Source organism: Quercus suber, unplaced genomic scaffold (assembly GCF_002906115.3).
Source record: "Quercus suber isolate HL8 unplaced genomic scaffold, Cork oak 2.0 scaffold_45, whole genome shotgun sequence".
NCBI classification, from domain to species: domain Eukaryota; kingdom Viridiplantae; phylum Streptophyta; class Magnoliopsida; order Fagales; family Fagaceae; genus Quercus; species Quercus suber.
Window position 1 is genome coordinate 1,778,662 of NW_027069510.1, and position 24,053 is coordinate 1,802,714.

Genomic DNA, 24,053 nt, shown 5'->3' on the forward strand with positions numbered 1-24,053 from the left:
TACACACCTGCATTTTAACCTTCTAATTTCAAATCTTAAGCACTATTTAAAGCAAATTACTTGATGTTATCCTTACAAAAAATTTTGATATCATAAGAGATAGTTTGTCTTATAAAGCTGGTACATATTGGTGTGTAGCACAAATTACTTCCTATTTCCTAGGCCCCAAGTTTTAGAATCAGCAGTAAGGCGACTGATTCAACAATTATGGTGAACTCAATAAATATCAAAATCCATGTCTACCTAGACAACGGAACTGCATATCACATAATCTACTTAAAAAGTGTTGAGTGTAGTACCTGAATATTGTACCTGTTTTGGCCACAAACCGTAACATTGTACAAGTAATTTTCCTGTTCAATATTACATAGAAACAAGGGAAACAAAGGGGTGATTCCAAATACTCAGATAGGTTATGCAGAAATTGAACTTTAATTGATACAAAAAATGAAATAATCTAATTATTACATACTTACCATAAATTACATTAATCAATTGGATGTTTGTCAGCTTGGCGAGATGTATAATGTGCAGAAAGCAAAAGCAGAGAAAGGAAAGCACTGGCCACAAAGATTGCATCAAACCAACGGTGGTAAAAGTCAAACTGAATATCTCCTAAGACATCTGTTATGATGATCCTGCCAAGAGAACCCAACCCATACAACACCAATCATATCAGATCTAATCACGTAGCTGAATGAACTATCACATTCTACAGAAACAAACTAAGCAATTAAAAACTAACAGATTCAGTTTGCTTGCATTTCTACAATTTAATAGTTTCAGAATCAAGAAAAATACGGCAGTAACAACATTATATATTTATTGAAAATTCTTTAATTGCAATCTACAGAAAATGACAAGTAGACAACTACATAATACGATTGTCACACATAAAATTTACCTTCACCTGAAAGATGGCATGGCAATACCTGGAATGACATTACCCAATATATATATATATATATATATTTTTATAGGTAAAATTTACCCAATATATTCAATAATGCATCCTAATTGTAAAGCACTGAATTCAACCATAATAAGAACAGTCTCAAGCCTTAAGTTGGTGTTTCCATCAAGAGCTTTCTTCATAATTCCAAGGCTTTAATCTTATCTTGCATCACGCTACTTGAATTACCATCCCACTACATAGGTCATATTCTCTAATTGTACATACTACATTAGACAATAGACACCCCCCCCCCCTTCTCTCTCTCTCTCTCTCAATTTTACTCTCTCTCTTCACAAGAAGATTGTCTACACAAGAGGAGCAATAAGGGCCTTCCCTAGTTCCCAGACTCACAAGAAGGAGCACGATTATCTTCTACACAAACCCACAATTCATATTGAGGTAGGTCAGACTAGGAATCCGGCCTACAATTGCTTGATTCATGCTCAAGGGGCATGGAATTGTAGAAGCTGTAGGGTTTGTAGATTGAATAGAAAAGAGAGGATTCTAAGGCCAAGAAAGCGGTTCCAGAAAATGGGCAAGTTGTAGGGTTCAGAGGCAGTGATAAATAACAGAGCTTTAAGGCTTGTTTTAATTGGTTATTTGCAGGCTAGTCGCTAGGCAGTTGTGTACGGTAAGGAAAAGGGTTAATTTGGCAATGCAAAAGATGCGAAAAGAGAGCTAAATTGTATCTGCCCAGGAGCTGTGAACAATAATATGAGTGAGAGAGAGAGAGAGAGAGAGAGATTGATTGAATATAGAGAGTACATAGACATAGTTATTTTGAGGCCATAACTCTTCGTTGTTCAACTAGAACTAGGACTAACTAGGAAACAACAACAACAACAACAAAGACTTAGTCCCAAAACTTTTGGGGTCGGCCTAATCAGGAAACTACAAACTTAAAAAAAAAAAAAAAAAAAAAAAAAAAAAAAAAAAAAAAAAAAAAAAAAAAAAAAAAAAAATCCAACCTAAGAGCCGTATATACATGCCCATTGACTAAGTAATATTCATACTATTAATTTATCCCCAAAAAATACCCTAATATTTATACTTTATTATTATGAAATAAGACCATTGGCTCACAACTATGACCCATGTTTAACAATAATGAAATCATGAAGATAACCTTGACTCACAAGTGTAAATAAAACTCTACTATCCTAATTATCCTAATAATCATCACGGACACTAGTTTTTTTTTATAGGTAATACGAGAACTATTATTAATGAGAAAAATGAAAAGTACAAGTTGTTCATGATGATGAACAACAAGAAACAAATAAAACAAACAACAAAAAAAAGAAAGGGAGATCAGAAAGATAATATAAGGGAAAACATAAACTCTGGAAGAGACGAAGAATCAGTAAAGCCCCAACAATGAGACCACTCAAAAAGACTACGCTGACATAAAACTTTTAACTCATCCAACGTCTTCTCCCTGTTCTCAAAGGAGTGACGATTTCGTTTTAACCAGACTATCCGCATTAAGCACCCTGGACTTAAGTTCCAAATTTTCGAGTTATGCTTCTCAAACCACTGATACCAACAAGATAACAATCCCGCAACCGATCCTGGCATAACCCAATGAATACCAAAAGCCTGAAGCATGAAGGTCCATAAGGTGTGTGTAACAAGATAATGAAGTAGAAGATGGTCTACCGACTCCCCATCACAACAACACATAAAACACCTATTTACCAAAAGGCAACCCCTAAGCATGAGATTATCCAACGTGAGAATCCGATCATGAGCCACTCGCTTAGGAATCTTTGGTTTCCAAACACCCCTCCAAGGGAACAAAAAATTATCACAGACACTAGTTTCCACACTAAAAGCTTTCTCAAATTTCATGAGGCCCATAGCTTTACTCTTTGCCTTCCAAAAAGTATATTTCATGTCTAACCACACTAAGATGCAGCATCAAAAAACTCTTTCAATCTTTAGAAGACTGAGTATTTGAGTTTCTTCTTTTCTTAATAAATTTCTTTGTTCTATAAAAATCTTTCTTCCCAAATCTGTGGGCGATTTAATAATAAATAAATTTTCAATCACAGGCAAGACACCTGGGGATTAAAGGCTCATTTAAGACTTCTGCCAAAACAAGCCAAATGAGTCAAAGGTATGCACTTTTATGGAAGCACACTCAACAAAGATGGGTATGCACATATTTTTAATATTTTATGCACAATTATAGAAGCACACTTGACAAAATGGAGAGTTTCAAGTGTCAAATAAATGCGAAATCATTAACAATCAACTTCAGCAAAATCAATAGCACTCACAAGCAGATTGTTATATACTAAAAGAAATGCAAAATAATAAATAATAATAATAATAATACTCTCTCCATCCCATTTTGTTTGTCCAATATACCATTTTTAGCTGTCCCAATATACCTGTCCAATTTTAAAAGTCAGTAGTCATTAATTTATTGACCTCCCAATATATTTCTAGCCTTCATTTTATTCAGGTTCAAATTCTTGAAAGTTTATAAGGGAAATTTTGAAACATATATTTTTCTTTCACAGACTAAGCTTTAAATGATGTTCCATTAAAAGATTATTTTCTAAACTAGATAAACAGAAAAGGGACAGACAAAGGAGGGAGTAATAACACAGCACAGTAATGAGCATACCTGTATTCAGTTGCTAAGCTTTTCCTTATCAAAAGAATTGAGGAAACAAAATACATTCCCATAATCTCAGACAGAAAAAGTACAACATTACTTGAAGATCCACTACCAACTCTGGAAACTGCAAAAAAGAACTGCAGACAGCCAAAAACTGCAAGTTAAGCTTCAGAATAATAGAAGCCATGAAACACTGTCCGTACCAAAATAAAACAAATATTTCAACAGGAAATCAATCATGCTGAACTGAGCATATAACCATATTCATCCTTTTAAAATGTTATTCTATTTGCTTAACTAACTAGAATGAGAAGTGAAACTTTACCAGAAGGTTATTATAATAAACCAATGAGGTCACTTTTCATCATTTTAGAATATTATAGATGCAAAAATATGAACTACATGGGACCAGTCGACACCTAGTTGTCTATAAGCATCTGGGCTGAAAGCTTCTTTTCTCTCATTACTGTCTCAAAATCCTTCATTCCATGGAATATCTGTTTTATTAGCAGTAACGAAAATGTGCTGACCTTTCATTAAGAAGTTCAATGTGCTGTGACCCTTCATCAAGAAGTTCACACTTCACACATTGCTCAAATCAATCCAAGAGAGCACAAGGTAAATCATAGCCATCTAACTTAAGCAATACATTGAAATGAAAAGATATCAAAAACCATGATTACCTTCATTAGATTTGTTAGGAATCCTCGAACTGATATAACGATCAAAATTCCGATGAATAACAACGAAATATACTGTACAACATTAACAAAAGAAAGGTAAGAGAAATACAGCATCAGACAATGCAAGACATAACAGCACTTAAAGACACACATAACAATGCCAATAGCAGAAGCACTGGAAGCTTCCTTTGTCTATTGCCATTAAACTATCTATCATCTGAAGCTCTAGCACTGTTGCTTTTAAATATTACACACAAACACTGAATCATGTAGTCATAAGATTAAACTGTCTTATTCAACTTTGATTATATTAACAGAAATAAGCTAAACATACACACTGAATTGTCCTTTTCACAAGAATTGCACAATTGAAAGAGATGCCCCAATGAAGCTACAATACCTTCAACTGAAATTCAAGTGATAGTAAAACCAATGCATAAATGAATAATATGACCAATCCTGATTAATGAAACAGGTGTAGAAAATAGAGAACAATCACCGTTCCCTTCTATATAATAGAAAAATATAATATCTAATAAAATGACATGCCTAATTCACATATTCTACAAACTGGAATTGTGTATCATGTGCCGTAGTAATGGGGAGACAGTGGATCATTTGTTACTACATTGTGGCAAGGCTTATCGGTTGTGGTGTTTAGATCTTTTGGGTTTTCTTGGGTCTTGCCAAGAACAGTTGCGGATACTCTATTTGATTGGTGGAATTGGCCTGGAAAGCATTTGTCAAGCATTTGGAATTTAGCTCCTTTATGCTTGATGTGGTGTCTTTGGAGGGAGCGAAATAGGAGGACATTTGAGGACATGGAAAGTTTGGATGACCAGCTCTTGGCTTCTTTCAATGACTCTCTATGGCTGGTCTAGGGCTTGGGGACTCACCTCTAGTGATTCTCTCCCTATGTTCCTTAGCTCTCTCGTGTATTTCGTATCTTTTCCTTTCTTTTTGCTTTTTTCTCTTTCTTTTCCCTTTGTATTTTTCTCTCTGCCTTATGTTTTTCTGCATAAGGTAGTGTACTTCAATATATATCTTTATTATTTATCAAAAAAAAAAAATCTTCAAGTTTATCGTAAGATTCTATAGTTACTATGAAACAATTATATTCAAGATGAAAAGCTGAAACCAGAGCCAGAAGTAATTCCAAAAGTTAGTCGCTCCAATTTTAAGGAGGTCAGCATGTAACCTTCATCTAATGGGTTAGACAAGCATAGAAATGGAAACAGAATGAATGAAGGGGGCGTGAACCTTGATCTAATGGGTTTTGAGACCATCCTTTCTAGCACTAGTTGTCCAAAGAGATACAAGCCCGACAACAATTTAACAAAACATGCTGAAATATAATGAAGATCATATCATACAGAGACTAGGAAAACTGCTCATTGGTTTAATTCGAAGTTATTGCTCATTCATGCATATCACCAGTATGTAACATGGAATAAATAGAAAAAGGAGGTCATATTATGTAAGTCATCAAAAACTCAGTGCCTACTCGCAATACTATTCTGTATAAGTCTTTAGTTTTCAAATAGCATTGCCACCTAAATTGTTAACAAAATGAAAACATTGAGCAATAATTGACGCCTGAAAGAATTTATTAACTTTATTGAACACAAATAGTAGTAAAACATAATCTGGAACTGATTCAAAGATATGGCAAGCGACATTGACATCTAACCTGCGACAATAATGCAGCATTGATTCCAATATCAAAGAACTGCAAGAATATGCTTATGGTCATAGTCACAGGATCAACTGAACCAGCCTGTCAAAGAAACAGATAAAAATGCAATACATTAGCAAATGACAACACAATTTGAAATGGTTCAAAGACGAAACAAATTAAACAACGACAATTAGATGGAAATCATAAATACAAACATGAAAAGATCATCAAAAAGGGAATATCGAGGGATAATAAAAGTACCTCCTTGAAAACAACGCTTTGCAAAGACTGCACAAAGCAAATAGATCAATCAGGCACCTCACTTTCCAAGCAGTAAAAATCAAACCAGAAAAAAGGAAGACTATTTGAAGGACATAAAAAACAAAAAACTAAAATACGATATCACCAGAAAGTTTGTAATTCTAACTTTAGACAGTAAGGAGAATCAAAGGGAACATATATGGAGGTTTTGAATAACACTCCAGCTGTTTATCAATATATATTTATGATGTAGGAGAACTTCACTCAAATTAGTTGCACGTCGCAAAGAATGTTGTACAACAATCCTCACTGTCAAACTGTGCAACTTTTACTATTCATATTTTTTTGTACTTATCAAAAAAAATAGTTGATAAATAGTTTTGATGCAATATTCTAATTTAGTATTCTGCTGGATTCTTGCCCATTTTTTCATGAAAACAGATTCACTAAATAATATATAAATTTATGGTTTTGAAACTGAACCAAACAAAGAATCAGAAAAAATAATAGTTCTTACTTGTATGGTCCGATTAGGAATTGACCAGTGGTTGCATCATGGTTTGAATGGTGGTCAGACTATGACATCATAAATAATAAATATTACAGGTAAATATATATGTTGCCCAATTATTAATTTGTGAGCCCAATCACTCTTAAAAATGGTTCTTCACTTTTAACATAGGATAGAGGTTTACAAAGGATTACTTATTGAAAATTGTCATGTAAACTACCGATATGGAACTTTTTCATCTCAAGAATGAAAGATAAAAGGGAATAATGGTTAAATAGTTTTAGTTGAGTCAAATTTCTTAATAATATAGCACATTAACTGAAACAACATTACCCAAAAACATTAGTCTTTTGTTTCCCAGAAACCAAGTGCAGAATAACAGTTTAAAAGTTTTTGATCCAGGTCCAATCTCCTTGATTGCCAAAATATTAGGTGAAAATTGGAAACAGACCAAAATTGAAAATATTCCTAATGACAGATTAGACATTTTGGATCTTTCAATACATATACTAATTTAGAACTCCAATGAAAAAAGAAGTTTGGTTAAGATAATGCCAAACCACATCCCCCAAACTGAATTCACCAACATTATAATTATTGGTTAATGGTTAATTAGAGAGGCAGAAGCAATTCTATGCTCTGTTATACAATATCTCGGTCCCCAGCACCTCAGAAGCACCCTTGGATCAACTCGTCAGGCTCCAATTAAAATACAAACCACTCAAGATTCCAACATCACAATTGCATTTTTCCACTTAGACAGCAGCTTTAGGTAACATTTTGATGGAAAACCTTCAGAAATATCTAACATTTGCTGACTGGTAGCAGGGAGTCAATAGAGCATTTTTTACTACATTGTCTGGTAGCACGAGACATTTGGCCTTTTGTTTTACCTTATTCAGGGTAGTTTGGGTTGTGCCAAAAACTAACTGTGCTTCAGATTTTGCAGTGTCGAAAAAGAGATTTTGCAGTGTCGAAAAAGAAGATTTCATCCTCATATTCATTCAAAGATTTGGAAACCAGCTCTGATGCAGGACAACCTAGGCTTCCCACCTAGATTAGTCCTACCGAAGAACCTTAGGCTTCCCACCTAAGGTGTTTGGAATCACTACCAAACAAATACGCAAATAATCTCGATAAAAATAATAATAATCTGTAACCTACAAAAGGAACCATCTGGAGCTAACAACATTACCCAAAAACATTAGTCTTTTGTTTCCCAGAAACCAAGTGCAGAATAACAGTTTAAAAGTTTTTGATCCAGGTCCAATCTCCTTGATTGCCAAAATATTAGGTGAAAATTGGAAACAGACCAAAATTGAAAATATTCCTAATGACAGATTAGACATTTTGGATCTTTCAATACATATACTAATTTAGAACTCCAATGAAAAAAGAAGTTTGGTTAAGATAATGCCAAACCACATCCCCCAAACTGAATTCACCAACATTATAATTATTGGTTAATGGTTAATTAGAGAGGCAGAAGCAATTCTATGTTCTGTTATACAATATCTCGGTCCCCAGCACCTCAGAAGCACCCTTGGATCAACTCGTCAGGCTCCAATTAAAATACAAACCACTCAAGATTCCAACATCACAATTGCATTTTTCCACTTAGACAGCAGCTTTAGGTAACATTTTGATGGAAAACCTTCAGAAATATCTAACATTTGCTGACTGGTAGCAGGGAGTCAATAGAGCATTTTTTACTACATTGTCTGGTAGCACGAGACATTTGGCCTTTTGTTTTACCTTATTCAGGGTAGTTTGGGTTGTGCCAAAAACTAACTGTGCTTCAGATTTTGCAGTGTCGAAAAAGAAGATTTCATCCTCATATTCATTCAAAGATTTGGAAACCAGCTCCATCATGCGTTTTGGGGAAATTTTGGAAAAGAGGAAAATAAAAACCCTTGATGGTGTCAAGCGCCCCAATCATGTTATTAAGAAAACTTTGATGAATGAGCAGATGACTACCTTGGATGGCATCCCTTCATCTTCTTTTCTAAAATTTATAGATCTTTTGAACTTTAAATTGTAATTCTTTAGGAGTGGTTCAAATGCAGAGTATTGCAAACACTGTATATTTGAACTCTCCCCTCTTTTGCATAAAATTATTTTTACTAAAAAAATTATTATTGACCTTTATCACAAATTTTGGAATTTCCAAAAAATGCTTACCCAAATTTAATTATTGCATGGATCATAAATTTTTCCCTTTTTTTTTTAAAAATAAGCAAGAGTAATTATTAACAAATAAACAGAAACAAGAATTTTAAGATGCAGCAAAACAAGCTGCAAACATTTGTCTTAGAATTTCTAGAGGATCATTAAGTTTTGTGATTCTAAAGGGAATACAATTTAAGTTTTGCCCTCAATTCTTATCCTTATTGCTTTTGCTACCAATGAAATAAGGTTTTTAACATGCTGCATTTAGTAAGAGAATAAATGAAATGTCCTTAATTTATAAACCCGATAAAACAGATAATACCTTAATCATTTTGTACACACAATAGACTGAACAGGCATAGCCAAGTAGATTCTGCATGTGACCCCTCCAGGTTCGAGAAAAAGCAGCAGCCTCCTGCAAATTAAGAAAGAAAAGTGAGAACTAGTTTACCTGTTCAAAATTTCACTAAAAAAATACATTGATTGCAACAACAAAAAATTCATGCACATAAATGGTTGCAGATTTGCAACACAATATAAGTGCATGGGATAATATTAAAATATCATTTTCAATGACAAACAGAAAATGTTCAGAAGAAAACTACCTGCATTTACAAACGTTATAGAAAGGAGTAGCAGAAAACAAAGCTACAATGGTTCCTTTTGTTGGAATCTGTTGTTCATTAGAGAGGTGTATGATTGGGAATTATAATCAATGGCTCACTTGTTGGAGGAGGGGGTTGTGGAGGGGGAGTATGAATAAGAATAAGAAAAACCTGGTCTGAATCCCTTCAAAATCTAAAGGCTCTCAAGTGAAGAGCTACTGCAAGGTATTGAGGGGAGGAGGAGAGTCTTTTTCTTGGCAGAGCATTTGGAAGGTTAAGGCACCTCCAAGGGTGGCTTAGTTTCTCGTGGTGTTAGACATTAGAAAAGAGATGAGGGTTGATACTCATGGATTGGTGCTTTTATGTGCAAGAACCATGGAGAGTGTGGCTCATCATTTTCTTCATTGTGTGGTGGCTCAAGAGTTATTATCTTTGATTTTCTCTGTTTGGAGTATCTTTGGTAATGCCTTCTGTAATCGAGGAAATGTTGTCAACTTGTCATGTTGGAAGGGACGTTTGGGAAAACAAAGCCATGGGGTGATATTGAAAGTTGTTCCTTAGCGTTTCAAGTTGTGTTATATCTTTGTAGAGAAAGAATGCCCGTTACACATGGATTCGCTATATTAGAAGGCCAAAATGTGTGTGATACTACAATGAAAACACAGATCAGAATTTGACCAATTTTCCCAACAATTCATACTATGAAGCACAATAATACATGCTCCCAGAAACCAATTTTGTTTCACAAATTACAAGACCTTTTTTCTTTTTCAACATTTATAACGTTTGCTCAGATTTAATCAGAGTCCACTCAAGACATCTTTTGCTCAGCTCTTACCTCTGGAGATTCCAATACAGTGTTGTTAAAAGCACAGCAAGGCACATCTCAAGTGAGAAGTACATATCAAAAGCATTGCATGGCCCATACCATTTATCGCTCAATCATGCACATTAGAATAAAATCAGGCACCTTTGCGCCAAGTGCAAGACACAAAAAAGAGCACCCTTAAAGTTGTAAGTCAATGTCTCAAAAATTTTCACTTTTAAAGAGTATTGATTGTGTATTCCTTTTTTTTTTTTTATTATTATATAAAAGTAAAATAAATTGTGTATTCCTTGTTAGCAGGACCTTTTCACCTTTTACAATGTTAATATTATAGTAGTAACTAAGTAATGTACTTAAATCTAAATATGGTATTTACAATTATTTATTGCAATATGATTCAAATCTCACCTCCCCCTTCCCCACTATCTACCTATCAAAAACATCTTGCAATATGATTTTTTATAAAATAATAATTCAATACAAAGCACAAAAGGGGCACAGCCCTAATACATGCAATGTATACAAGAGAAACCCCAAAAATAGAAACAAGAAACAAAGAAGCTGGTTTCTAAAGTTCAGAAGATGTTAAAATACTATTGCACAATTGGATATGAGGTAATGTATTGCTCTTCAAACAGCCTATGTAGAATTTGAACCTCCAAATCTTCATTCCACCACACAACACCATAACTATTTGATCTAAATCGAATAGACCAACCATAAATATGATTTTTAAACTATCTTAATTATGTCAAAACTCATTTTCCCTGGAAGTAAATTAATCTTTCATTGTACAATGTACAGCACTTCAACAAAGTATCATAGTCATTAGCAGAACAACAGCACTGGCCCTCAAATGTAAAAGGTATTGTTGCAAAAAAAATGGCAGATAGGTTATATGTAACACAGTAGATGCAGAAACATGTTGTTGAAATCAAAATAGGGAACCAAGTGTATATCAAATTTATAAAAAAAATACTAATAATTATTATTTCAAAAAAATAAATAATAAAAAACCTTTGCTTGCCGAAGCTCATAGATTTCCAAAAATAGCTGCTTTGAGAGCTCTTCTAAAGCTTGTACCTCTGCTTCCATGCTTTTGATGTCTTTAATAAAATAACAACAAATAAATAAATAGATATGAAGAAACATTATTGAACCTTAAAAAGAATAAGGAGATTAAGAACCATTGGAACCCCATATCAAACCTTGTTTTTGATAAGTTGGTTTGCGTGAGTGGTTGACATTGGTAAAGTAGGGGGCGAGGGGTTGTAGATCTGCCTCTCTGGTTAACATTGGGCTACTTTTTCTTTTCTTTCTTTGGCTCAGACTCTTTTGATTAGGTACCCTAAACGCTATTGGCCCTAGGTTTTGGGCTTGGAATTCAAGGACTCTTTCACAAAATATATGGATAGAGTAAGTTAAAGGTGAAACTACGTTGTTAGTCCCTGAAGTTTACCTATTGGGTGCTTTTGGTCCCTCAAGTTTCAAATGAGCTCTACTGGTCCCTAAAATTTAAAAAATGAGCACTATTGGTTCATTTGTTAACTTCCGTTAGTTTCATTGTCTATGTGTCTAACGGATTAATGAGGTGGCAAATACTAGAGATGACACATTAGTTTTTAAAAAACTAAATTGCCAAATCAAATTTATTTATATTAATTCATCTTAGTTTAACAACTAAACAGAAAAAAGATCAAAAATTAAAATAAAATAAAATAATTATCTTCAAAAATTCCCAATCTCATCATTCATTTCTAGATTTCCTCCTCATTGCAGCACCCATCTTGAAGTACACCCAGATTAGGGATTGGGCATCGTTATATCCTTTAGCTACTTCCCAATTGTCAAGAATAATAGTCACCAAAACGATAGTAAGTCATGATCTTAGAACCAAAATCGATTTTCGGGCAGCATCCATGTTGGTTTTTATTCGCATATTATGTCTACTCAAAAGGAAGATGAGTAGAACTTGTTAATGAGAAAGCAAAATGGATGGCACACTATATAATCAGCATCTATCCTTGATTTTCTTGGTTTCTTCCGTTTGTCATCTTTATGCCTTTAGGTACTTATATCGTCTAAACACTTTAAAAAAGTATAATGGCACATCGATGAGATTAACAATGCGATTCAAGATTAAGGTTAGTGGTGTGAAAGAAATCTGGAATGGATGATGAGAATGGGGATTTTTGAGAATTGGCTGTTTAAGTTTTAATCTTTTTCTTTTTAATTATATTTAATTTTTAGTTTCCAAAACAAAAATGAATTAATATAAATAAATATGATGTGGCAATTTTGTTTTTTGATAACTAATATCGTATTTGCCATGTCATTAAAAAAATGCCACATCATTGTTCCGTTAGACACATGGACAATAAAACTAACAGAAGTTAATAGAGGGACTAATAGAGCTCATTTTTTAAACTTTAGGGACTAACAGAGTTTATTTGAAACTTGAGGGACCAAAAACGCTTAGTAGGTAATTTTCAGGGACCAACATTGTAGTTTTGCCTAAGTTAAAACTAGGCTATTATTAAACATTAGGACAAAGTTTTGGGAATAAGGCCTTATTGTTATTGTAATAAGAAGGTTAGGCCTATTCTGACCTATGCTTTCTGAGTTTCCTAAAGACTTAAAATAAAAATAAATTATAAAAAAAAAAAAAATTTGGGCCTAATTAATTTTCAGTTAACTCTTTTCTTTCTTTTTCTCTTTTTTTTGTCAAGTTATACATGCACCCAATGGGTTTTAAATCCACAACTTCACCGTCCACCCATTCTTATGGGAGAATGAAGTGTCATTTGAGATAGAGCTACATTGGCAATGCTCAATCAACTGTAATACCCAACTATCTCTTCTTCTTTTAATTTGTTGGTGTTTTTTGATTGGTTATTTACACAACACTGAACTCTCAATGGGTTATGGATCTGATTTTGAACCAACAATTTCACCCTCCACCAATTAATTTTCTTTTTAAAAGTAAGTGCTATTGGAACTTATTCAATAAAAATATTTAGACTAAAAATCTAACGTTTGAATTACTTTCAAACATATTTTCAAATGTTTTGATGATTATTTATTCTTTTTAAACTAAATGGACAGATACTCAAAAAAATATTTTATGTTCATTAATGGTTGTGTCTGTCTTGTATTGTACCCAATTTTTTCAGAACTTGTGGTATCACTGCATCCATATTATCCATATTATGTTGCACCCTCCCATGTCTGTGCCTATACTTCCTAGCATTTCACATTGCCCAAGCAACTATCTGTTCATAGATTTATAAAAGCTTGTCTTTAAAAAAAATGTGGATCTTGAACAATTCTCTTAAAAATATAAAATAAAATATTCTAATAAACGTTCACATACAAATACACATACATAAATGTGGATGCGTGTGTGTGTGTGTGTAGGCAGAATGAATACAGAGTGACCAGAATATTAGTCTAAAAGAAAGAGACTGACCTTGTTCCCTTTGGTCTTCATGCACAGACCGTACAACTGTGCCAACAATTCGTTTAAAAAAGGATCTGCCCTTTATCTGCAGCAAACAACTTTTACTGAGCCACAAGTTAACTGACTTGTAGAACACACACGCTTAGTGGCAAGGAAACATATAACAGATTCACACTTTCATCATCTTGTAACAATGATTAATGCTTTCACGGTTTTCCTTAGAAGGCTCCATTCTTGTTCGGAGAGAACATGAGGTTAAAAAAGAAATTGAAATACGATATAAAAGTCTAAGATTGAAATTGGAGACAAAAAAAGGCTTGTTTGGCTTGTTTGCCTCCTCTACAAAAAATATTCTATGATACTCATAATCTAAAACTATCCATATGTCATCTAAGACAAGTGATTTCTTCTTTTAACATATAAAATTGCAAATTTGGAAATTGTGAAAAGCATCAGAATCTATATGTACAAAGGCATCACACATGATGTTATCAGCAATTAATATAAAAGAATAGTAAACTAGTGCAAGCCCATAAATTTTAGGTTTGTACAATAATATCTCCTTTTGATCACTCAATGGATTGGCTCCTGACTGTGATATTTCAGAAACTGTTTTTTTTTTTTTTTTTGGGTAATTTACATACCAAAAAAAAAAAAAAACAGTTTTTAAGTGAGCTAGAGCACATTGGTGAAACCCAGATTTTTAAGTGTAAAAGTAGTTGACATTAAATTTGTCATTGCCTCATTGGTTTCAACATTTTTTTTTTACATTATGCTAGTGGCAAAACTATTTGCATATATTTACCATTTCTTTCAAAATTGTTAATAATTTAAATAATTCCAGTCATTTATGCCTTATGTGGTATACATACTGTGAATCTAATTATCAGCACTTTTGAAGGTGGTAGGTTTAATGGCACACACTCCCCTTGTAAGAGTAAGTTGGAAGGTGAGATCACTTTAAGACCTACCAAGTATGTCTGTAACTTACCAAAGAAGAAAAGAAAAATGTTTTCATGGCACAAGATAAGATAGTTTTTCTTACAGGATTGTTGAGAGATATTGATAAAGGGCTGCTATACGCCCTTTCATTTAGTTATCTTTTGGATTCTTAAGATTTTTAAAGTTTAGTTTTTATGTTTATTTGGTGTTCTCTTGTTTTCTCCCATGTACATGAGCCCCTTTATACTTTTTAAAAATTTTCTTATTAAAAAAAAAATATATATATATATATATATAAATGTGTTATGAATATGATTGTATATATATATATATATAAGAAATATGTTACGAAATATGATAAATATACAAAGAGGCAAAACTGCATGTACTAGATATGACGTGTTCCACTCTAACAAAGCAATCATAAAATGAGCTTCTCTGAAAGAACCCAACAAAAACAAGATAGAAATATCATGAACATAAGAATGTTAACTAAAAGGATGAGCTGAAGATCTAAAGCCAGCATTCATGGAATTAAAGACATCAGACCAACCAGAATGCAACATGATCAAAGGTATAGCAAGATATGTAAACCTCCTCTGATCCTTGAATGCGTTCCATCTCCATTTGACCAAGAATAATTTTCTTCTTCTTTGCAACACAAGTCTCAATTGATTGCATTAGTTGTCTTTCCAATGCCTTGATCTCTGTCTCCTCAATCTCTCTGCCACATTTAAAATAAAAGGAATATAGGAAATCAGAAATCACTAGAGTAATTAAATAAAACAAACTGATAAATATAACTTATGAACAAAGCACATCTATGTATATTCATAGTATAGTTTTATAGACAATGACATTTTAAGATTTCGCTCTCATGTTATTGATGATAACAATGGTTAGAATTTGTAATTATGACCAACTTCACCTAGCCACCATCTTCTTTTTTCTTCTCCATCAGATATTCTTGGTCTCGAATGGTGCACTAGCACTCACCAAGGGTGTTCCAGAACCTGATTGTGCAGTCATGGAAGACAAAGACAATCTGATGGAAGCCAAGGAGAAGGCAACAGAGAGGACATCCTTGGTGTGGCCGACAAAATAGTGGGAGACACCAGCCTGGAGGACCCAAAGGTGGAACTCACCATCCCAACAACCCAAGAGAGCAAACTAGCCATTGGAACTTGGAAGAGAGGACCACATCCTAGATGAAGGGGGAATGGTCAGTTAGCCTGTGGCGAGGGACACTGTAGGTCTTCTCCTCCTTGGTGAGGTGCCAGAGGGTGATTGACCTCTCCTAAATATGGTTTGTTTCTTAGATAAAGAATTTTTGAATGTCACAAAATGTTGAAAATTGGCTACTTGCTTTTTTTCAGATAAGAAAGATGTATTTTATTGCAAAGAGACTACTCCATCAACAAGGGACGCAGAGAAGTCTAATGAATACGAAAGAACAAAATTATGTGTAGAGAGACAACTCCATGAATTCTGGAAAGGAACAGGTATTAATGAAACCCCATTAGAAACTCTAACCCTTGACACTAGGAATACGTTAATTTTTTTTCATTGAGAGCCTTTATTTTATGTGGCTCAACAAAACCCCATTAAACACTAGGAATTAGTAATGTATTCTCTTAGGGAAATGGTATTGCATAAACACAAGAATTTATGTGGTTCAACAAACTCTAAGAAAGTTCAAAAGATTTGTTAGAAATTGCCTCAAATTTCTATTTACACTTGTTTACCTATTTGGCTTTCCTTGGTGTGAAATGAAAGCTGACTTGGTTACTTTTTTGGGGTCTTCTTTGTGTGGAAGGAAAGATTATTCCTTGTCAAACAATTCATGTATACCTTTTTTTTTGGATAGGTAATCAGAGAAATATTAGTAATGAAAATAGTAAGGAAAAATTCAAGTTGCTCACGATGATGAACAAGAAGAAAAAAATATATATATATTTATGTATACCTCGTCAAAGAAATAATTAATACTTCTTGTCCACCAAGAGATAGGATTTAAAGGCTTATACATAAACGTTTAGTAAAAATTTGGGGGCTTTGTCCTAAAGGTCCTCCCATATGACAAGAAGAGAAACACTTAAAAAAGACTACTTGATGCGGGAGACGCAAGAAAATTATTATTTAATATTATTTATGTTTGCAGGTTAATTATATTTTTATGTTTTAGGTCCTAGTAGTTTATTAGGTTATTAGTATTTTAATTTGGAAGTAAGGTTATTTTTGTAATAAGGCAATTAAGGTTTCCTAGCCAATTAGAACTAGGGTTTAACAATCCTATATAAGCAACCTATTGTACTTCTTGAAGAGATAGTTGATATTTTAATAAATGAAAAAAATGGTCGTTTGGTCTCTCTTTGGACTAGTGCTAACTCCAGGTCTACCCTAGGTGCTGACTCCTAGTGGTTTTCCCGCTTGGTATTAACTCCAAGCCAGGTATTAACTCCAAGCCAGGCCTAGGTGCTAACTCCTAGGTCATATCAATTTATTTTCCTATTGTTTTAATTTTGTTCTTGTTGTCCTACGTCAGTTTTGGTATCAGAATAAACACCGATCTATTTGAAGCATCACCACAGTCAATCTAGAACCAGAAAAATCACACAAAAAAGAATCCAGCGCAGTCATTATTTTCTAACCATCAGAATACCAGCCACTACTGTAAACCAGATTTCCCAGCCAAGCAGGAAATAACTACAGTCACCAGCCTTCAAAACTACTGCCAGATACGCTGCTAGCAGCGGATCCCTATTGCACCGTCGACCTCTAGTTTCGCAGTCAGTGACACCAGACTAACATCCCAATATTTTGGCCACTAACGACTTCGCTGGTTCTAAAGCTCTCCATCTCGCACAGCATAGCTGGTGAACCACTGCACTTACTGGGACTGAAGCTTCGTTTTGTTGTTACCAATCCACACCACTGTGTATCTGGCTTTTTAAGGGCAAGTCCTCTGGCCCCTGCACTAGAGAAGTTCCAAGCCCACGAACAACCAACTCGAAGCAAGGCCCGGTACACTTAGCAGCGATCACAAGGGCCAGGTTCTCTTACTATCTTTAGTGGACTCAACTTTTCATTTAAGATTTAAGATTCTTCTTTAGTTTCTTTACATGCATACCCAAAAAATAAAAATAAAAACAACTCTAGGCCTTCAGTCCAGACTACGTGGATGCATTGGTTTTTCTATTGGTGTTCAAACAGTGAAGCTTTATTTGGTTAATACCATGACAATCCCTTCTTTAGTGGGCCATACTTAGCAAGTCAAGTTGGCAAAATATTTTTCCCAATGAGCTATGGTGATATCAGAAGCACTTATTTTGATGGTTGTAAAATTAATCCACGGGATTTTGTCAACTGGGTGAATGGGATGGAGCAATTCTTTGAGCAAGAAAATTTTGCGGATAGCATAAAGGTTAGGTATGCAAAGTTGAAGTTAAGAGGTGGAGCACAAATTTTTTGGGAGGATCTTGAATATTTCCGCTATCTAAAGTATGAACCTGCCATTAGTGTGTGGGAAGATATGAAAGAAAAGCTTTGTGACGAGTATTTGTCACCATACTTTTGAGCTAAGTATCTACCCCAATCTTAGTGTGGTACTTTTCAAGTTGAATCAAATACGATGAATCCTTATCCCATTTCATGTCCTCAGTGCACTTTTGAACAATCTACCAAGAAATTAAAGGAATTTATCTAAAAAGCTCATGACAAGTGTTCAAGACATGATTGCTCTGATGAAGCAAATAAAGGCTCAAACCAATTCAATTGGGAAACCAAGGATAATTGATCACAATGAAATTATTGCTGCCCCCATAGAAGACAACATTGACAATGATATCTTGGTAGTGGAGAAACGTCAAGTAACACCACAGCCTAATGTTGACAAAGATGTACATGCCTCAACAAGTGTTGCTTTAACATTCGTGCAAGGAAACGAATCTATTGAAGAGCAGCAAGGTGTAAAGATGGTTTCTAAAGAGAGTATGTTAGAGGATGCACATGATGTGATATTGGAAGCTAATGAATCTGCTTTTGATCAGCCTTCTATGGTGCATGAAGACAAACAGTTTGCTAAAGTGGAGAAAGTGGATAACATAGTGCTTCCAATGGTTCAAGATAAGATTGTGTTGATTCCACACATTGATTTTGTTATTTCAAAAGAGTTTGACATGGTGGAATTCAAGGTTTTTCTTTTCTTTATGCTCCCTAAGGTAATTCCAGACTGGAAGTAAGTGTTACTTGTCAACATCCTAATCCTTCAATGCTTTAGAACTCAAGGTCGAGTCTTCTCCAACCAAAGGAGAATGATGCGGGAAACGCAAAAAAATTATTATTTAATATTATTTGTATTTGCAAGTCAATTGTATTTTTATGTTTTAGGTCCTAGTAATTTATTAGGTTATTAATATTTTAATTTAGAAGCAAGGTTATTTTTGTAATAAGGCAATTAGGATTTCCTAGCCAATTAGAACTAGGGTTTAGCAAGCCTTTATAACCAACCTATTGTACTCCTTCAGGAGATAGTTGATATTTTGATGAGTGAAAAAAAAATGGATGTTTGGTCTCTCTTTGATCTGGTGCTGACTCCTAGTGGTATCCCCGCTTGATGTTGACTCCAAGCTAGACCTAGGTGCTAACTCGCTGACTCTTAGGTCATATCCATTTATTTTCCATTTGTTTTAATTGTATTCTGGTTGTCCTGCGTCACTACTCCTTAGAGAAGAGAATAGAAGAGAATATTAAAAGAAGAGTTCTCCTAACTAAGAGACAAGAGGACTATTACTCTGCATTTAGATTAACTTTTTACAGAAAACATATTTGCTGGAAGTTGGAAAAAGTATAGTTATACGTTATGTAGAAAAAGTGGGGCTCTAAAATTTTATACAAAAGCAAATAAACTAAAGAAAAATAAAAACAAAAAACAAAAAAGCAAAAAACAAAAAAAAAATTAAAATCAAAAAAATTAAAAATTAAAAAAAAAACCAAAAAAAAACTAAAAAACTAAAAAAAAAAAAAAAAAATTTGTAACTTCATGGTACAGGGATTGGCAAGTTCCTATTTGGAAGGTTGCAACTTTGACAATTTCTAATAGTGTAGCACACTCTTCATTGTTACCATGGGGTTCATAAGCACAAGATTTTACTCATTGGTGTCAATAAGGAGATCTGTGGACTCTTGATAGAGGAGAAAACTCTTAGAATAAGAGTAGTTTGATCATTCTGTTGGGGTTAAAAGGATACCCACAAGTGAGAACTATGTAAGAGAGGTTCAATGTTGTAAATCTTATTAAGTAGAATGGATTTGATCTCATTCCCACGTGAGTACAACAATAACTCCGTGAACACTAATTAGCTGAAGGAATTATGTTCTACTCTCTTACACCAAAAAGCAATAAAAGCAATATCCATTTATTACCTAATGAAGAGCGACAAGTAACTGTATGGCAAATTTACAGCTCCAAAACCAGATAGGACAGCCATGACAGTAACACCAATGACCCCAATTCTACTGACCAATTGCGGCATGGTGAAGAAACCTGAGAAATGAAGTCAAGAAGAAGCCAACAGCATAAAACTAGAGGGTATTTATGAAACAATTAAACAAAACATAGTTTACAAACAAGAATGAAAGGAAAAAAGACAAGGAAGGAAGGGGAAGAAAAAACAATGCATGAAAGAGAAAAATTAGTAAGCCATGCAAAGGAATAATTATCGATCCACATGATAGACTGTATAGTTTGGACAATATGGAAATGAAGGCTATGGAGCTGCAAAGGAGATTATACAATATAGCACGTTTGAGTATGCTCATGTGCTCACAGATTGATTTAGGCTTATTTGGGAATCCCAGCTATAAGGAATTAAAAAACAAAAACCAATGTTATCAGTCTCAAAGTAGCAAAGAGGAGATTAAAGATATCCATGATATTTAGGGGGTGGAAATGATAATAATAATAATGAGAGGAATTTGATTAGATAATGCATGACTCACTTCAAAAACTTAAAGACTACAATCCTAATTGACATCCTGATGCATTGCTATTTTTTGCAATGCGACCTGTGTTTTCATTTTAAATTCTTTGTGTCTAATGCCTTCAAACATAATCCAACATAATGATAGTGGAAAGGTTGGAGACATGCAGAGATAAAGTATCGGTTTGTTTCATTCATTTACGTCAAGGAAACAATGGAAGTGGGTGTTAGAGAGAGAATTAATCTAAGAGTTATGATCTAAATAAGGATAAAATCAAAACCTTTATCAGGTGAAGGCATAGGAAAGTGAATGCCCATGCGCCAAAAGGCATAGAGAAATGCCAGCAAAAACAAGATGGCTCCAAGTGAAGCTCGTTCCTTCCTTACACCTGAGATGAAAAAAAATAATTATTATAAATAAATAAATAATCATTTAAGTTAAAGGGTAGAATGAAGGAAAATAATATATACAGCCGACCCTAGCTATTCTATTGAGGATCCATAGCCAACCCCAAAATTTTGGAAATAAGGCTTTGTTGTTGTTATTGTTGTTGTTAAGTTGAGGGTTTGAGAATAGTGAGAGAAAAACATTGTAGCATTGATTTTTTTAGACATTCTGATTGTAAAAGGTGAATATGTTAAGGCGATCATTGATGTCACTAGGGCAGAGGAATTTTCCCATCTGCATTAACATATAGCTATCTAAACATGTTACAAAACTACAGTTAAACAGCAGGATTATGGTCTTCCTCCTCAATTCAAAACAAGATTCAACCAAAATTATTACTTATCAATATAACTGCATTGATATGTTATAAGAATCTACAAATCCCTGAAGAACCTTGTTATTTTCCAACAGACTAAATCTAACAATCCTGAGTATTATCTCTAGACTGTGATAGTAATGAGGATTCTTACACATCACAATGGACTGCAAATTACTATCAAATCACCTTATTCTTCCACCTGGATAATTTTTATCGCTAGATTACATACAACCAAGTGTCATCAGTTACAAAAGCTCTAAGGATTGATTAACATTCAAAATAGAATAATTAGTCAGAAAAGCTACAAATACATGTCAAATTATGCTGACTGAGGCTCCCCGACCTGGGTTATCCCTTGAAGAATGCAATCAATTAAAAAAATAAAAATAATAATAATCCCTCAAAAAATGTATGGTTAAGGTCCAACCCTGTAAAAACTTAATACATAGGATAAATAAAAACTAAACATGTCAAAAGCAATACAGACTAAGCATTACAATAGCAAAATTAACATTTGGGACAAGGTTGAGTTTAACATAATTGAACAAAAATCAATGAGGGAAATGCCCACCCCAATCGAGCTCTATGAATGAAAACAACAAAATCAAGTTTGCAAACTGCCACATCAACTCATAATGAACATGAACATGAACCCTAACCATAACCACAATTTTTTTTTTTTTTTTTTTTTGGATAAGTATAACCACAATTAATATTAGGACTTCACTCTTGCCGACTCAAATATATATGTGCAGCACTACAGTGCTACAATGCGGCAATTTGATAAGTGTGCATAAGGTAATCACATAAAGAGAAAAAAAGGTACTGCAAGTCAAGTGCAAATACAATAAAGTGCTCTAGTGTATTTGGGGTTTGGGTCCCGTGAGAGTGTGTGCTCTAGGAAGCACGGACACTTCATTTAGGGTGCCATACCCTTGTCGTATTTTTGTCATACTGATGTCATGCCGGCATGTGCTATTATTGTAATCTTCTCATTTTATAGTAGGACTTTCTCTGTTGTCGCCTGTGGATGCATATTGCCCAACGACGTAAATTCGCTGTGTCTAGTTTTCTTCTCTCTTCTTTAATTTTGCGTAAACGGATTATTTTCACAACTTAACAAATTTACCTCCTAAACACTAATATGGATTCCTTCTAGAACAATCCAAAGCATTAACTCCATCAACTATAAACACTAAATTTTATAATACAAAATAGTTACTAAAATTGCACTACACAGTCACACACACACACGCATTGAATTCTTGTGCTTGAACTAATAACCAACAAAGCCAAAAAAAAAAAAAAATGAAAGAAAGATCAAACGCACCGCTATTGCAAAGCATCAAGTAACAATGATAATAAGGCAGCATGAAAACCAGCAACAGTATCAAACAAAACAAATCCAGCTTCCAGTTCATCCATCTTGCCCTACATAAAATATAAATAAATAAATAAAATGGATTCCTTCTAGAACAATCCAAAGCATTAACTCCATCAACTATAAACACTAAATTTTATAATACAAAATAGTTACTAAAATTGCACTACACAGTCACACACACACACGCATTGAATTCTTGTGCTTGAACTAATAACCAACAAAGCCAAAAAAAAAAAAAAATGAAAGAAAGATCAAACGCACCGCTATTGCAAAGCATCAAGTAACAATGATAATAAGGCAGCATGAAAACCAGCAACAGTATCAAACAAAACAAATCCAGCTTCCAGTTCATCCATCTTGCCCTACATAAAATATAAATAAATAAATAAACCAAACCACATATAAATAAATAAATAAAATGGCATAACATTTTCCACAAGTTTCTCGGGAACCAAACAGAGAGGTAAGAGAAAGAGAGAAGATGCGTTACTCTTTGGAGAGAATAGGGATGATCTCGAAGAGGACGAGTTGGAAGAGATTGCAAGAGAAAGCGAAGACGACGCTGAAGATGATCTGGACTAGTACGCGCTTCTCTTCGTACTCCTTGTAGAGCCTTTGGTTGAGGAACCATAGCCCTGTCCAACCCAGGAGGATCAGTGAACCCAAAACGACGACGCTCTCGTAGATCGTCCATGCCCACCCCATCTCTCAATACTCTCTAATCCCTGTGTGTCCCCTGGATCTTTTCTGGATTTCGAACCAACTCTCCCTCCTCCTTCTTGATCCGGAATATTTTTTTTTTTTTCTGTTAAAATACGATTTTGCCCCTAAACTTTATCAAATGTTATTTTTCGCCCCTAAATTTTAAATTTTCATTTTTCAGTTCAACTTTGTAAAGAGTTGTTAAAAAATAAAATTAAAAATTAAAAACAAAACTTTATAAAGAGTTTTCAATAGTTTAGAGGAATAGACTTTCGAAACAAAAATAATGATGAAAAATATTTTTTTTTTTTTCATTTTTTTTGAGAAACTTTTTTTTTTTTAATTTGGGATGAAGAATTGACCCATTTGGTAAGAGATTTTTAGTAACATTGTTGTTGTTTTGTGAAAATATGTATAAGTGAAAAAGTATGTGAAAATACATATAATTGTTTAAACATTAAAAACTATTGTTTAAACAATAATAACAAACACCCCCATAT

General features: G+C 33.9%; 1 protein-coding gene across 2 annotated transcripts; it reads right to left on the bottom strand.

Annotated features, from left to right (window-relative positions):
- Window positions 1-296: 296 nt before the first annotated feature.
- On the bottom strand, window positions 297-23,624 carry LOC112037412 (GPCR-type G protein COLD1). Of its 2 annotated transcripts, XM_065771546.1 has the most exons (14): window positions 23,342-23,624; window positions 23,113-23,213; window positions 20,982-21,089; window positions 20,144-20,264; window positions 15,314-15,443; window positions 13,787-13,862; window positions 11,335-11,423; window positions 9,209-9,301; window positions 6,207-6,233; window positions 5,958-6,044; window positions 4,268-4,339; window positions 3,591-3,721; window positions 477-638; window positions 297-353 (listed from the first exon to the last, which is right to left on the bottom strand). In XM_065771546.1, exons 1-13 carry the CDS (start codon window positions 23,554-23,556, stop codon window positions 488-490), a joined length of 1,401 nt encoding a protein of 466 aa, XP_065627618.1. In that variant the 5' UTR covers window positions 23,557-23,624; the 3' UTR covers window positions 297-353; window positions 477-487. The 2 variants fall into 2 exon arrangements, with proteins under 2 accessions (XP_065627618.1, XP_023925995.2); XM_024070227.2 differs by lacking the exons at window positions 23,113-23,213; window positions 23,342-23,624 and adding an exon at window positions 22,798-22,903.
- Window positions 23,625-24,053: the final 429 nt, after the last annotated feature.